General features: G+C 40.3%; 1 protein-coding gene across 1 annotated transcript; it reads right to left on the bottom strand.

Moving 5' to 3' along the window:
* Positions 1-12922: 12922 nt before the first annotated feature.
* Positions 12923-16940, bottom strand: LOC142209562 (galanin peptides-like). Its single transcript, XM_075278573.1, has 5 exons — positions 16860-16940; positions 16292-16346; positions 13874-13963; positions 13099-13173; positions 12923-12981 (listed from the first exon to the last, which is right to left on the bottom strand). Exons 1-5 carry the CDS (start codon positions 16938-16940, stop codon positions 12923-12925), a joined length of 360 nt encoding a protein of 119 aa, XP_075134674.1.
* Between the last annotated feature and the right edge of the window lie 266 nt (positions 16941-17206).

Here is a 17206-nt window from a genome sequence, read left to right as displayed (position 1 = left end):
AATATTTCAGGATTGAAATGAGGTTTATTGTACTAACAGAAAATGCGCAATATGCATTAAACCAAAATTTGACCGGTGCAAAAGTATGGGCACCTCAACAGAAAAGTGACATTAATATTTAGTAGATCCTCCTTTTGCAAAGATAACAGCCTCTAGTCGCTTCCTGTAGCTTTTAATCAGTTCCTGGATCCTGGATAAAGGTATTTTGGACAAACAATTCAAGTTCAGTTAAGTTAGATGGTCGCCGAGCATGGACAGCCCGCTTCAAATCATCCCACAGATGTTCAATGATATTCAGGTCTGGGGACTGGGATGGCCATTCCAGAACATTGTAATTGTTCCTCTGCATGAATGCCTGAGGATTTGGAGCGGTGTTTTGGATCATTGTCTTGCTGAAATATCCATCCCCAGCGTAACTTCAACTTCGTCACTGATTCTTGAACATTATTCTCAAGAATCTGCTGATACTGAGTGGAATCCATGCGACCCTCAACTTTAACAAGATTCCCGATGCCGGCATTGGCCACACAGCCCCAAAGCATGATGGAACCTCCACCAAATTTTACAGTGGGTAGCATGTGTTTTTCTTGGAATGCTGTTTCTTTTTGGACGCCATGCATAACGCCTTTTTTTATAACCAAACAACTCAATTTTTGTTTCCAAAATGAAGCTGCCTTGTCCAAATGTGCTTTTTCATACCTCAGGCAACTCTATTTGTGGCGTATGTGCAGAAACGGCTTCTTTCTCATCACTCTCCCATACAGCTTCTATTTGTGCAAAGTGCGCTGTATAGTTGACCGATGCACAGTGACACCATCTGCAGCAAGATGATGCTGCAGCTCTTTGGAGGTGGTCTGTGGATTGTCCTTGACTGTTCTCACCATTCTTCTTCTCTGCCTTTCTGATATTTTTCTTGGCCTGCCACTTCTGGGCTTAACAAGAACTGTCCCTGTGGTCTTCCATTTCCTTACTATGTTCCTCACAGTGGAAACTGACAGGTTAAATCTCTGAGACAGCTTTTTGTATCCTTCCGCTGAACAACTATGTTGAACAATCTTTGTTTTCAGATCATTTGAGAGTTGTTTTGAGTAGCCCATGATGCCACTCTTCAGAGGAGATTCAAATAGTAGAACAACTTGCAATTGGCCACCTTAAATACCTTTTCTCATGATTGGATACACCTGGCTATGAAGTTCAAAGCTCACTGAGGTTACAAAACCAATTTTGTGCTTCAGTAAGTCAGTAAAAAGTAGTTAGGAGTATTCAAATCAATAAAATGATAAGGGTGCCCATACTTTTGCACCGGTCAAATTTTGGTTTAATGCATATTGCGCATTTTCTGTTAGTACAATAAACCTCATTTCAATCCTGAAATATTACTGTGTCCATCAGTTATTAGATATATCAAACTGAAATGGCTGTTGCAAACACCAAAATATTTAGAACTAAAAATGATTAAGATTAATAGGGGTGCCCAAACTTTTTCATATGACTGTATGTCATATATTGGTAATAGACCAGGAGGGGATGAAACATGACGCATTGCAGTCACAAGACAATCATGTTCAGTGTTATTTAGCCCTTGGATGTACTTACCAATTACTGAATTTGTTATAACGTGGGGTCTACTATACTGGTATGACAAAGGCATATAAGCAGAATTTTAAACCATTGCCTATTTTGAATCTACTCTTGTACAACAAACCTGATCAAAACTTGCATGTAGCAACTAGCACCTAATAGCAGTCATGTTTTTTATCTTTCTGACACCATTTTTGTTGACCACTCATCTAACAATATGTTACGTTCATTTTCCTCCTGACATACAGGTTCGCAGTAACCATGAGGCTACTTTGTAGTGTGACAGTAATATCCATTTGCTGGTTGACGTGTTCTTCAAAAGCCATGCCATTTATACCTACATCTGATTTGGGGACTGTAGGTAGGTACTCACACACTGCTACTAGTATTATTTAGCAAATAAAAGGTATATATGGAGCTCGTAGTATTAAACCTTGGGACTACTCATTAATAAGATGATGGAAGGTCTAGTTAGTAGGAAATCACTAAAGTCTTACACATGTAAACCAATTTAACCAGAACTAACAACCATTCAATTCAATGTGACGTACATTGAATGTTTATGACTCATCAGTCCAATACTAGACACGGTATGATCACCATCAGTCTAAATTTTATGTTTTCATGTTCAATAAACTTTTTTTTTAACTGACTTTATTTAAAATAATGACTAGGCAGCCTAAGGGAGCCTTCACATGGAGTTACGCTCCGCTCATTCTGATCGTAAAAACACGTTCAGAATGAGCGCGTAAAAAGCAGCTCCCATTGACTTGAATGGGAGCCGACATATGTGCGCTCCCCATTGAAATCAATGAGAGGCTTTTTTCCCTATTGCTTTCAATGTATTACGCGCGTAATACATTGAAAGCAATAGGGAAAAAAGCCTCCCATTGATTTCAATGGGGAGCACATGTATGCCGGCTCCCATTCAAGTCAATGGGAGCTGCTTTTTACGCGCTCATTCTGAACGTGTTTTTACGATCAGAATGAGCGGAGCGTAACTCCATGTGAAGGCTCCCAATGTGTCCATACCAGACCACAGATAACTGCAAATGGAAGTCATGAAAACACCTTATATCAGGATAGTTATAGTGTGTAATTCATAAATAATCAATGTTGGAATTCAGAAAATTCTAAGGTTACTCTGACAAAAACAGAATCCTTTACCCCCCTTCAGTGGGAGAAGAGTTGTCCTAGATATATATTTGTATACACTGGGGTATGTGATGTTGATTGTACTATGCAGGGAGAGGGCCGAATGAGCTGCTGGAGGTTATTTCCCTTCAGAACAAATGGCTCAATTACTTTAAGTTGCCTGACTTTTATCGCTTCTGACTTCTGCTATTGTTGGAGAGTCAGAAGACTCCTATACATATTAGATATTGAGTCACACCCATTGAAATAGGAAAGTTTGGGTAATATGCATATAATATGCATGGGCAGCTTAACCCTTTCACTGCCAAGGGTCTCTGGAAATTTTGCACCTTCAGTAGTTAGAGCAATTTTCACAGTTTTGAGATGGACAAATCAAACCTAAATTGCAACATTAAAAAGCATCCAACCGCCCATACCTATATATTATCTTAAAGTAGACACCTGCAGCATTGTCAGAATCAGGGGCATAACTACCGTGGTAGCAGTGGTAGCAGCTGCCACAGGGCCCGGGACATTAGGGGCCCGGCGACAGCCACTACCCCTGCGGTTTTTTTTTTTCCTTAATAGGCTCCTTAAAATCCCCACACCCTCAAGGGCCCCATACCTTCCCTACCATAAGTAGAAGATCGGCAGTAGACAAATCACTGCTAGATGCAGGGCTGCAGATGCTTCCACACACAGCAGCTTCCTGTGCCGCCCCTCCCCCTCCTCAGTATTGGAGTGTGAGGGGAGACATCCTGTGCGATATATCTGCTCTCTTCACTGCTAGACAGAGCTGCACAGCCACATGTAAGTGTATTTTTGGATAAAATATGTATAGATGTGTATATGTGTTTACATTATGTTTCTTATATACTGTGTGAGTCCTTTATGTGTTTAGATAGTTGTGTGTATATGTTGTATATGAATGTATGTGTGAGAGTAGGTGTGTATATGTGTAAGTATATACAGCATATCTATCTATCTATCTACACTCACCGGCCACTTTATTAGGTGCACCTGTCCAACTGCTCGTTAACACTTAATTTCTAATCAGCCAATCACATGGCAGCAACTCAGTGCATTTAGGCATGTAGACATGGTCAAGACAATCTCCTGCAGTTCAAACCGAGCATCAGTATGGGGAAGAAAGGTGATTTGAGTGCCTTTGAACGTGGCATGGTTGTTGGTGCCAGAAGGGCTGGTCTGAGTATTTCAGAAACTGCTGATCTACTGGGATTTTCACGCACAACCATCTCTAGGGTTTACAGAGAATGGTCCGAAAAAGAAAAAACATCCAGTGAGCGGCAGTTCTGTGGGCGGAAATGCGTTGTTGATGCCAGAGGTCAGAGGAGAATGGCCAGACTGGTTCGAGCTGATAGAAAGGCAACAGTGACTCAAATAGCCACCCGTTACAACCAAGGTAGCCAGAAGAGCATCTCTGAACATACAGTACGTCGAACTTTGAGGCAGATGGGCTACAGCAGCAGAAGACCACACCGGGTGCCACTCCTTTCAGCTAAGAACAGGAAACTGAGGCTACAATTTGCACAAGCTCATCGAAATTGGACAATTGAAGATTGGAAAAACGTTGCCTGGTCTGATGAGTCTCGATTTCTGATGCGACATTCGGATGGTAGGGTCAGAATTTGGCGTCAACAACTTGAAAGCATGGATCCATCCTGCCTTGTACCAACGGTTCAGGCTGGTGGTGGTGGTGTCATGGTGTGGGGAATATTTTCTTGGCACTCTTTGGGCCCCTTGGTACCAATTGAGCATCGTTGCAACGCCAAAGCCTACCTGAGTATTGTTGCTGACCATGTCCATCCCTTTATGACCACAATGTACCCAACATCTGATGGCTACTTTCAGCAGGATAATGCGCCATGTCATAAAGCTGGAATCATCTCAGACTGGTTTCTTGAACATGACAATGAGTTCACTGTACTCCAATGGCCTCCACAGTCACCAGATCTCAATCCAATAGAACATCTTTGGGATGTGGTGGAACGGGAGATTCGCATCATGGATGTGCAGCCGACAAATCTGCGGCAACTGTGTGATGCCATCATGTCAATATGGACCAAAATCTCTGAGGAATGCTTCCAGCACCTTGTTGAATCTATGCCACGAAGAATTGAGGCAGTTCTGAAGGCAAAAGGGGGTCCAACCCGTTACTAGCATGGTGTACCTAATAAAGTGGCCGGTGAGTGTATCTATCTGTATTTGCTTCTATACATGTCTACCATTATACATACTAGAATTGTATTTTATAATGTGATGTTTAGGCCCGGTTCACATCTGCGTTCAGGTTTCCGTCTGTGGAGTCTGCTTGGGACTCCCCCCCCCCCAAACAGTAACCTATACGCATTAAAAAGCAGTTACTTTCAGGGTCTCCAATTATTATACTCTGGGGAAAAGACCCCAGAGTATAATAATTGTTCATGGGTGTTCATTATGGGGCATAATACTGTGTGCAGGGGACACTATGGAGCATAATAGAGCGTGCAGGAATGCAGCAGAGGTCGGTCGGTCAAGGTCTTTAGTGTCAGTCAGGAAGGGGGAGGGGCCATGTCAAAAGTTCGCCATTCCTAGTTACGCCACTGGTCAGAATGCCACTTGGTACTGTATACTAACAGGCACCTTCATGCAATTTTGATTTAAAGTGAATGTTTTATGAAAAAATGCAAATAAATGTATATTAGTTGCTAAAAGCGAAAACCAAACAAAAATTAAATGCACCAAACTTCCTAAAAATAAGAGTTGTACATGTGCAGAGTTCATACATATCCCTATAGTTTGCACCCGCATGCACGTGTCTTCAGAAAATCACCAGAAATGGAAGGAACAAAAATCTGCTTTGAAGCTGGAAATGTTAAAAAAGTATCATCCTATAAAATGTAGGGATTACACACCATAAAAAGTAAGTGAACCCCTATACTCTATATATTTTTTGAAAGTAGACAACCTGAAGATTACAAAATAATAGCTTAAGGTGTAAACAATGTATATATATATATATATATATATATATATATATATATATATATATGCTTATATACTATATGTACTACAAACAACAACAAGAGCTCGGACTTCCAAAAACTCTAATACAGAAGACAAGCAGAATTTTGCTGTTATTCAGTAATAAGATATAAATCTGTACTGTACCTACCAAACTATGACTGTGATACCAAGATCCAACTTTTTTCAGAGTACACAGCATACCGTATATAAAAACACAATTTAATAGTTCATATATACAACCACCTCCATGCAACGCTGCGGCAAACAGAGATTGCTAGCAAAAATTGCACAAAAATTCTAATTTGCCACTGAAGTGCGGATCAAGCAATCCCTTTCTGCAAACAAAATGTACTTTCCAAAAAACTGCAAGATATGAGGAGTTCATACATACCACACATGTATATATTTACAGGGGCAGGTGTTAAAGAAACACCAAAATCACAGAAATGCGCCAACCCATTTTGTGCATGCAAATTAAATAGGACTTTACATAAAAATTTTATTTTCCATCCCCCTATAAAAATTTTAGCAATCTATACGTTCATCTCTAGTGATAATCATTACTATTATTTTAGCGTGTAACAGATATCGCTAGAGGCGTATTTTACTGTAGAAAGCTCAGGTATAGACAGGACAGGGATTGGGTGAAATGTAAACTTTATTCATGATTTTGTGTATGTTGTGTAAGTGTTTGGTGCGACTTTTTTTTGGCGCTGCGACCTGGATAATGGTAAACGTCTGGGTCATAGCGCCAATAAACTTCCTGGTTATGTTTAGAGGGTATTCCATAAGAATAGCCCACAAGTAAGGCTCAGGGGGAATTACATTATACCTGTATGTGACAATTAGAGATCAAAAGTATAGTATGCGCTTTGATTGGCAACAGAAGGGTTAATAGCGACAGAAGAGTCCCTGCCACCCCCCTCCTGGTGTCACATACAAGTTACGCACAGAGTCTCATTGTTTCTCTGTCTCTGTGCAGCTGCTGGGCTGCTCGTGGCCCCCTCCCTTTCCTGTTACAGTTTGCAACAGTTTAGAGCCCTATATCTTTGGACTGCATCAACAGATCTTCATGCTTTAAAATGCATTTTAAAGAGGAGAACCTCATCTTTAAAATGATATCAAGAACTTGATGATAGAACTTATAGTTTTGGGGTGATTCACTGTTGAAACGCTGTCGGGAATTGAGATCTGCACTTGGATCTCAATGCCAAATAGCGTTTTCAACAATGAATCGCTCCAAAACTGTAAGTTCTATCAAGTTCTTGGTATTATTTTAAAGATGAGATTCTCCTCTTTAAAATGCATTTTAATGCATCAAGATATGTTCAGGAAGTCCAGAGATATCGGCATTAGTAGGGAGGACGTAGTAGCTACGTCCTCCGCTACTGATGTGCCACCTTGGGAGGACGTAGAGCTACGTGCTTGGCAGTGAAAGGGTTAAAGGGGTTGTCCTATCTCAAGAATCCTATCCTGGTAGCTTATGCAAATTGAAGACTTTTCCTAAATATACTGCTTTAAAAATGCTGCTTTGTTTGCCTGCTATGTAAACTTATTCCCCCCATTGTTTACACAGCGTTGCTATAACTACGCATAGGAGATAAGATAACAGATTTTGACTTTCTCTAAAAGTTTTGAGCAGTAGAGAACCAAATGCCAATTTCAAGGTTAAATCTATATGAAACTATCAAGAGTTCATGATCTGCTGTTCTGGAGGGGTTGACCACATGTCAGATGTACGATTACATGCTGCCATTCACATTAATAAGTTACCATGTAATAGATGTATTGGCAGGATTCATCATACAGAGTGATGATCTTACATACTGGTCCTTTACTTTTACAAAATTGTGTCATGAAGTTTTTCTGCTTCTATTACTGTTATTTTTTTTTTTTTGTGCGTTTCAAAATAATAGTACAAATGAGAAACCATTGTTCTATTTTTTTACAGTGAACACAGATTTCCAAAATGATGCAAGGTCAACGCTGAATATCTGTGATATTATGGAAATTGTTAAAAGTGCTTCACATTTGGAATTTTCACATTATGAGATGGAAGATGTAAAAAAATTAGAGCAATCTGTTGAGGAATTGCTAGCCAATTTCCTGAATGGACGGCAGTCACGACAAGTTGGTTACAATATTAACTCTTTTGGGTTACGATTTGGCAAACGGGATCGGAGTTAAATCTGGACTCAGCTTACAATAAGTTTAATAGATACTGTCACCTTCACATACTTGTTAATGTGCTGCATAGAGTACGCCGCTGAGGACTAAGGCCAGGCAGATCCTATTCAATGTCATCTGAACATTTTACCAGTAATTTACCTTGAATACCATTTTGGGTTATGTATCATTATCTGCTATCAGCACATTTCACTGTCCCATGCTGTCAATGCATGTCATTTCTTAATGTTTGTTGCCTAGCAACATTAATACTACATCTCAAGATGCAATAAGGCTTCCGCAAGCCTCATCGTGATAGATATCTTGGAAATAAAGTGATATTTATATACAAAAGAATGTGATTCTCATCTGTTTTTTGGAGTGATACTTCCATGGCAATTCACTTCTAACCTTGTAGTTGTTAATGCAAAGCTTTTAATTACACATATAATGATGTTACTGATTTTCTTTCTAAAGCATTATAGTGTACTGCATTAATAGTGGGCGTTATGCAACAGTCACTATGTAGGTCTGTATATACAATCTTCAGCACTACCTCTAGGCATATAAATCCATTGGCACAAGCTAAACCCTGCGTTTCTCCATTTTTAATTTAGAATTCATGTAATTTCTAATTGTCATATGGTCCATCAAATTTTGTTTTACAAAAGGTCTTCCAAAACCACTGTATTTTTTTTCCATCTTTTGTTGCCATTTTTTGTTGCAAAATGGCAATATAACCACATCCAGGAGGGGTTTGGGAACTCTGACACAGTTATGGGCTATAGAAATAATTCCTAATGCTGTGGAATCAGTAGAGAGGCACTCACTGAAGCAATGAGTCAGGATTGGTGGAGGTGGTGAAAGGTTCTCTTTAAAGATATTCCAAAATGACATAGTAATTTTATTTAGACTAAACACTAATATAATGAAAATTATACTTACTATATGACAGAGTAATATCTTTGAAGTATCATCTCCAGGATCTCCATTCTCCTGTGCTATCCATTGGTTAGATGATTCAGGAGCTCTATGAAACAGGAACCATCTTACCAAGCAATACATAACTTAGCATGTCTCCACAAGGGACCCCACTGTTCATCATATTCCATTACTGATACCTCATACGTGTGTTGAGAAGAAGGGTTTCCATGATCAATTGAAGGTGCAGACCTGTGGCGTAACTAGGAATGGCGGGGCCCCATGATGAACTTTTGACATGGGGCCATCCCCTTCCTGACCAACACTGACGACCTTGACCAACCGACCCCCCACCGCATTCCTGTGTGCTCTATTATGCTCCATAGTGGTCCCTGCACACAGTATTATACCCCATAGTGGCCCCTGCACACAGTATTATACCCCATAGTGGCCCCTGCACACAGTATTATGCCCCCTAATGAACACCCATGAACAGTTATTATACTCTGGGGTCTTTTCAGATCTCAGAGGATAATAATTGGAAACCCAGGGGGATACAAACATAAAAAAAAAACAAAAAAAAAACACTGTTACTTAACTGTCTCCAGCTCCCCTGCAGTCCTCGGTGGTGTCGGCAATCTTTAATGACGTACGGACATTTCATGACCCGGGACGCAGGTCCCATTCATGCGACGTCAGACAGCTAGGCCCAATGCTTGTACGGAGCGTGGAGAGGTAAGTAAGTGTTTTGTTCTCTTATCTCTCCTGGGCCTCCGATCATTATACTTCGGGGTCTGAAAAGACCCCTGAGTATAATAGTTCTTGTGGGACCTGTGGCATCACTTAACGATCCCAGCCCCTGCCAGGATCAGTAAGTAAATAGGGCCTGTTACCAGCTGGAGAAACTTCAGCCAGTAATGGCTTATTAAGAAAAATATACATATACATTTATATACATTCATATACAGTATATACTTATATGAATGTATGAATACTATATACACATATATACATACACTCACTCCTACACATTATTATAGTATACTGTATATACATACCTGTATACAAACATACAGTACTCACACAATATACAAGACACAGACTTTACACAAATGTACACATATATACATATTAAACATACATATTTTACCAAAAGAATATACTCACATTTTCCAGAAGAGTGAAGCATTGCAGCAGACGGCTCCCTGTCTTCCCCACACCCTCCGATGTGAGAGACGACTCACTGTGAGGAGGAGGGGGAGGGAGGAAGTCTGGGCAGCAGGGACGAGAGTTCATAGGAAAGCAGCCATAGCTCTGCAGATAAGTGAATGAATTACAAGCAGCTGATGCTGAAGCTGCACTTGGTGTCCTCTGATATGTATTTTCCCTATATATCAGAAGAACACCATGTACAGCTTCAGCATCAGCTAATGGGGGCCCGTGTGTGTTTAGGCAAATGCATTGGTCAGATGCACGAACGGGTCTCCGACCAGTGCATCTGCTTTGGAAAAATGAGGACTTAATAGTCGGGACTCGAGGTCCAACCCTGCGCAGGGGTAGCGGCTGTCACCTGGCCCCTAATGTCCCAGGCCCTGTGGCAACCGCTACCCCTGCTACCCCGGTAGTTACACCACTGGTGCAGACAAGTAGTCAAACGACTTACCATAAGGGAAAGACAACCTGAGATTAAAAAATAACTCAACATTGAGCTTAGGTCTATTTGTGTTGAGGGTTACAATTATTAAAAGGATCCCCTACAATAATGCCCTATCTTAGCATCACCAATATCTCTGTCAGTCATAAAATCCCTGGTTAGGAATGCTCCCACATAGCAGAGACAGCCAAAAAACACTCCATGCAAATTTTGAAGTTGATTATTAAATGGATACACCATTTAGTGTTTACGCCAGCTAGCACAGCTGGCATATCCACCAAATGGATAGGCCAGCTCTGCTAGCTCTCTTCATAGCAGTACATGTTTGCAGTTAGTAACGAGGGATGGTTGTAAATAAATTAGCACAGTATCACTGGAAGATGCACAATATGAAGCTGATGTAGTAGAGCTGGATTTGATAGGTGTTGAGAATCCCAAATTTGCATGCTACAGGACCAAGAGTTAGCTTGCAATAAATGCAGTCTTAGGTCTGTGTTTACATACAGAGGTAACAGACTCCCTGTCTCAGCCCTTATCAGCAAAATTCAATTAGCAGACTGATAACTGGAAGAGCAGGGAGATAAACAGCTCAGAAATACAAGCTGCTCCGAGCACTCAGCTCCCCCCTCCCCTCCTGAGAGCAGGGAGCTACATCACTTGTCCTGGGCGGAGAGATAAGATCATCCCCAGGTCCATGGTTATGGAAACACATTGTAAACAATGAAGTGAATAATCTCAGATAGCGGCCAAACAAAGCAGTTTTGCTAAAGCAATGTATTTAGGAAAAGTCTTAACTCCACATAATCTAGCAGTATAGATAGGATCCTTGAGATGGGACAATCCCTTTAATAGTAACACATTTTTGTGGTTACAATACTGTATATCGATAAAATTAAGTGGCGAACACTATCCAACATGTAGGCACAGTTTTTGCACAGGCTGTACCCTTGTCCCATGAATAAGACTTATGCCTTATCTAGAGTGATACTAGATAAGTAGTGGTGTTCCCAGCAGTGAGACTGCAAATTATAACAAAGGATGGACCGAATTCTCCTATTTTGAATGGAGCATCGCTCATGCATAGCAGTGTTGTAATTAGATTTCCATTGTCAGTTCCGGAAAGGTGAATGGAGTATATGTGTCACACACACACATACAGTATGTGACTGCCACACCATTTAATCAGGAGAACTTGGCACCCAATTTTTGGTATCAGTGAGGATCCTAGCAGTGGGGTCTGTGGATAGTGAATGAGTCTTGTTCAGAGGTTAAGCCCTTTAATTATTATAATGCCATACCTACACAACTGAGAGAACAGCTACCACATTGATTTGGTAAAGTGTAAGACTGAGGGGGGAATAGAGAGGTCACAGCATCAAAAAACTTCTTATGGTTGAAGCATCTTGCCATCTTTATTTATATCTATGTAGGGCCCAGTGTGAGAAAGCTGAGTCTCCCTCAGAGGTCATGGGTCTTCCAGCAGGACAATGACCCAAAACACACTTCCAAAAGCACTAGAAAATGGTCTGAGAGAAAGCACTGGAGACTTCTAAAGTGGCCAGCAATGAGTCCAGACCTGAATCCCATAGAACACCTGTGGAGAGATCTCAAACTGGCAGTTTGGAGAAGGCCCCCTTCACATCTCAGGGACCTGGAGCAGTTTGCCAAAGAAGAATGGTCTAAAATTCCAGCAGAGCATTGTAATAAACTCATTGATGGTTACCGGAAGCGGTTGTTCGCAGATATTTTGTCTAAAGGTTGTGCTACCAAGTATTAGACTGAGGGTGCCAATACTTTTGTCCAGCCCATTTTTGGAGTTTTGTGTAAAATGATCAATGATTTGACTTTTTTTTTCATTCTCTTTTGTGTTTTTTCATTGCAAGCAAAATAAATGAAGATATTAATACCAAAGAGTTTGTGCTTGCAATCATTTTCTGGAAGACAATGAGTATTATCTGACAGAATTGCAGGGGTGCCAATACTTTTGGCCAACACTGTATATATAGGTCTATCCATTAAGTGACACTAATATTTAACTTGGATTGGCAGTCCATGTGGTTCCTACCTTCATTTCGTTTGCCTTATACACACATCTTATTGACGGATTCTTCTCTTTGTTCAAAGGCCTGACTTGCTCTTGCTGCTGCCCCCTTTGCTCTCCCTTCTTTTAACTCCTATTGCTCCTAGGACTCCTATCCACTGCTTGCCTTCCCTAACCACATCCCTTTCTACATACTGAATCCCTCTCTCTGTATACAGCTAGATATAACAAATAGATAGAAAGCCAGAAAGATTAATTGTGTTATGTTAATAAACTTTACAAACTCTCAGATCAATTTATTTATTTTTGTTTATTTTAATTTATTTTTCATTTGAAATTTGGCTTGAAAAGATTGTACCACTGTATGAACATTGCGAGCCCAGGGATTTTCTATGACATTAAGTCTGTGCAGGCTCTTCTGAGATGAGCAATGCCAAATGGTCTAGGGCTCCAATTTCTGCAACCAAAAGAGAACACAAAGAAATAACATGAAATTATAGCACAACAAAAAAACATGGTATGCAGTACAGGCAGTGAAACGAACAATAACCCTTTGTAAGACTTTTCATATTACCTTTGAGGCGTAGATATGCAAGAAACTCAAGGACTGTCTGAACTGTGCTATCATCCATTAAATGCTGCTGCGTACCTATAGAATTAATGATACATAATAGAAGGTTATAAATAATTATGCAACAATATACTATTTTACTTTAATTTGAGACACAAAACTGATAATATTCCATATCCATATACACAGAAAATCCAAAACAAGATAAATAGATTTTTCTGATAGTATAAACCATTTTATTAGTGGTTAAGCTGGGGCAGCATGGTTGCTCAGCAGTTAGCACTGTTACTTTGCAACGTTGGAGTACTAGGACAACATCTATAAGGAGTTTATATGTTCTCCCCATGTTTCCATGGATTTCCTCCCATACTCCAAATACTGAATACTGAAAGTGCTTCAGAATATGTTATGAAAAAAAGACTCCCATTGACTTCAATGGGTTCTGTTTTCCGTGCGGAAGCCATTGTAATCAATGGGAGGCTTTTTGTCCCATTGATTTCGATGGGTTCTGTGCGGGAAAATGGAACCCATTGAAGTCAATGGGAGTCTTTTTTTTTCAGCGCTGATTCTGATGCAAGTTATCATGCCAGAATCAGCGCCAACTTCCTCCGTGTGAATGCCTCCTATAAGTAAGCTGCAAACTGTTGAGGATAATGACCTAAAAAGGATTTCCAATGGTTTTCTGTAAAATCAGAATTACCTATTGGGCATGAATCAAAAGCCTGATAACTACTCACTGTGGTCACTGTCATTGCTCATTCACACACATGGATCTTACCAAATATATCTCTTCCAGATTTGAACAGTTCATCCACTAATTCCCTTTTTCCAGGAATTCCAGTTTTGTCACTCAGGGTTCGGTGCGCATCTGACCACACAAAAGACAATTACTCTTATATGTTGTAAAGCATATATTAGTTTCTTCTTTGTCCTATGATTGCATTTATTACTCCAGAGCAGGTCTGAAATAATAAAGAAGGGATATAATTGGTTGTCAATGGTAATTTCTCCTGTCTTTCTCTGCATTACTTTCCATAATTGTAGGGTTCTTTCACACCATCAGTGTTTGGTCAGTGATTGTGACTTTGAGACAAAATCAGGAATGGAGGTTACAATAGAGATCATGTATAGTAGAGAGATTTGTACCTGTTATATGTTTTCAACCCACTGATTAAAATCACTGGCCATAAACTGACCATGTGAAAGCAGCCTTAGCCTAGATTTACACAGCCAAGTTTCACCCATGCAGCATGGTCTATGTGTTTGATGGATTTACCCGTCTAAACCTGATACCAAGAGCGGGACTTTTAGCATCATAGGTATCTATGCTTCTAGGCGTTCCTGCCTCCCAGTGACATACTGTCTTGTACTGTAATAGGTATGGGGCAGTATGTCGCTGGGAGGAGCCCTAGCACCATAGACAATTATACTGCTAGAAGTCCCTTTCCAGTTATAAGTTTCAGGCCGGTATATCAGGAACACACATGGGCTGAGTTTTACGGCTGAAACTAGGTTGTGTGAATGGGGAGTTAGACTTAACAAAATGCTTTTTTTTTCAGAAACAGCACTCTAACAGTCTGAACCTTTTGTTATGTTGTTTCTCCTAACAAAAAACAGTCACTGACTTGCCTCCAGTTTACACCATGCGATTTCTGGCATTCCTTTTGTGTAGCACCTGTTCAAGTCCTGAAGGCCTAACAAACTCACTTGTGTACACCTCAGCCAATACAAAGCACCTTCTGCCTATATAAGTCTATGTGGCATAGCCGGTCCACCCATCCACTCCCCATTACGGTTTACTTGGGCCATGGACTCTACAGAAAATCCGAAACCTACTGTGCAGATTCTGTATGAAGCCCGAGAGAACGCCAAGACCACATGATCCAACTTATAAATATAATCCCAGATCACATGGACTATATTCTAGAAAAACTCCCACAAGTTCTGATGCCAGCCATGAATGTGATCACAGATTGTCTGGACAACAAAGCTAGATTAGTGCCATGTTGCAGCACTTCAGCCTGTTCATCAACTAGCTCCCTGTTCACACTACAGCAGTTCTAGTATCAGTTACCTCTGCCTTCTCGTTATGATGGGAGTTCTAAGTCCTGCAATGGATTCCTGTATCAGGGCACCATCCACTTTGATCCGAATGTACACCTGTTTCTATCTGATAGAGCTAAGTAACACTGATACTGCTGCTTCTGGCTCTGCGAGGGTTCTGTACTAAACTGCATGTGGATTATCATTTATTGGCCACATTTCTGATCCTGATTCTGTTCTGCTGCCTACCTGTGTATGATCTCAGTCTGTCCTGGGTTACTGAACTTGAGCTGCCCAGCTTGTTCCCCACTATTCCTCTGCCTGTACCCTCTGGTGCCTGGTCCCTGATCGAATCTGTTTGGTACCTGGTCAGTAGCCACCTATTCCAGTACTCCTTCGGTAGGTGGCACAGTAGGTTCACACATCCACTTCCCATTACAAATATTCAAAGGATCTGGGACTACCACAAAAAGTAATCAATTATAAAGGTGCCCCCCCCCAAAAAAAAAAAAAAAGAAGATAAAACGTAACCTTTATTAAATATTGTTAAAATTCAAGCATTGTTTGGTCGCTAAAGTATTGGTTACAAAAAGGGTGTTGATACCTAACACCACTAACAGTGTATGGCCACTAAGTGTTCAAAAATTGGGAAACAAAGACTGCACTTAAGTGCTTGCACAGTCTCAGCAGCCCTCTATATACTCTCACATGGCTGCTCAATGGCCACAGTTTACCCAAGATATGTTTAAGGGTTAAACATAAGGACATAGTTCCAGTCCTAGACTGTAGGTGATTGCATAGCTTGTTATTTTCCCCCTGTGTATGTATAGACCCATTCAGTTGAAGGTTGTAGATCCTCACATGGTGAGTTGCAGTCAGAAGAATGCTGTGGATCCTTCATTCTGAGAAGCGGTGTGGTTCATAGCGGCCAAACCCTCACTGATCAGTTAGTACTGGTATATGCTAGTGTCATCATTTACTATATCAGTTTATCCAAGAAGTCATCATTTCAACATACCATTCAGTAAATTCACAGCTGAAATTGAATTTTGAGTTTTATTTGGCTTCTGCTCCTGTTTTTTTTTTGCAGCAAAGGGGCTGTCTTAAGAGTCAAACAAAAAAAAATCCAAATATATGACATAATAATACTTACGAGGCCCAAGTAGGTAACCAGCACTGTTCAGAGTCCATCCTCTCTTATCTTTTGGCTAAAACATATTGAATAAATAAGAGGTCAAATAAAAAATATGAATAATGGTTATGGAACATCACTAATAGTGGGGATAATACTATCAACAAGTCCAACGTACCGATTGATAAAGGCAATCAATGTGCCTATGGGGTCAAGATTATCCAGCAGCTGACTTATACATTGATATACAGTATTTAGTTATATATATTAGTTATATTTGATAATTATTCAGTTATACTATCACAGAAGTAGGAATAGACATTGAAAGGGGAGTCCGTTTGGTACTTTCCACCTCGCTCAATTGTAAGTGCTGCTGTTGGTCTTTGGCTGGAAAGGTTTGGCATCAGCAAGAAAACTCAAAAATGTAATTTTTTTCATGTGGTAACCCCCTTCCCTTTTATGAGCCCCATAGCAATGCGATTGCTTTTTCGCAGGTAGGCATTGCAATTAATATAAAAGTTTGAAACAGTTACTTCTACCCACTGAAACCTTCTAAGGATCACACTGAATATAGTTCTTGTTTTCTTACCATTATAGTGTAGCCAATGCATTCTGTTGCCAGACCGCAGAGAAGAAAAGAAACACACAGCAGAGCCTGAGAATTACGCATCTAGAAAGCAGAAACCTAATAAGAGATGGAAGTTTTCTGGTGATTTAATATCACAATAATAGCAAATCTAATAGTTTAAGGCTAAGGCCCCATGTAGCGGGGTTATGCAAAAAAGCGCTGCAGGAACAATTGTGGTTGAAATGCATCGCAGTTTTTTCCCCAGCACTTTCACCAAAAGCCTGCGCAAAAAGTTTCACATAAAGTTTCCTCTGTGGACTTTCTGCTTCCATTATACTTATATTGAAACTGCTGACATTTCTGTAGGT

The sequence above is a fragment of the Leptodactylus fuscus genome, chromosome 6, assembly GCF_031893055.1.
Source record: "Leptodactylus fuscus isolate aLepFus1 chromosome 6, aLepFus1.hap2, whole genome shotgun sequence".
NCBI classification, from domain to species: domain Eukaryota; kingdom Metazoa; phylum Chordata; class Amphibia; order Anura; family Leptodactylidae; genus Leptodactylus; species Leptodactylus fuscus.
The sequence above is the reverse complement of the archived record's forward strand: the minus strand, read 5'-3'. Positions and strand labels throughout refer to the sequence as shown.

Bases quoted from the DNA above. Each gene is read 5' to 3' on its own strand.
- LOC142209562 (XM_075278573.1), bottom strand. From the start codon at position 16,940: ATGCGTAATTCTCAGGCTCTGCTGTGTGTTTCTTTTCTTCTCTGCGGT. The intron at 13,174-13,873 runs GTAAGATCCATG...TTAATTCTATAG, and splicing joins ATCTGGAAGAGATATATTTG to GTACGCAGCAGCATTTAATG. The intron at 12,982-13,098 runs GTAATATGAAAA...TTTTGGTTGCAG, and splicing joins TGCATATCTACGCCTCAAAG to AAATTGGAGCCCTAGACCAT.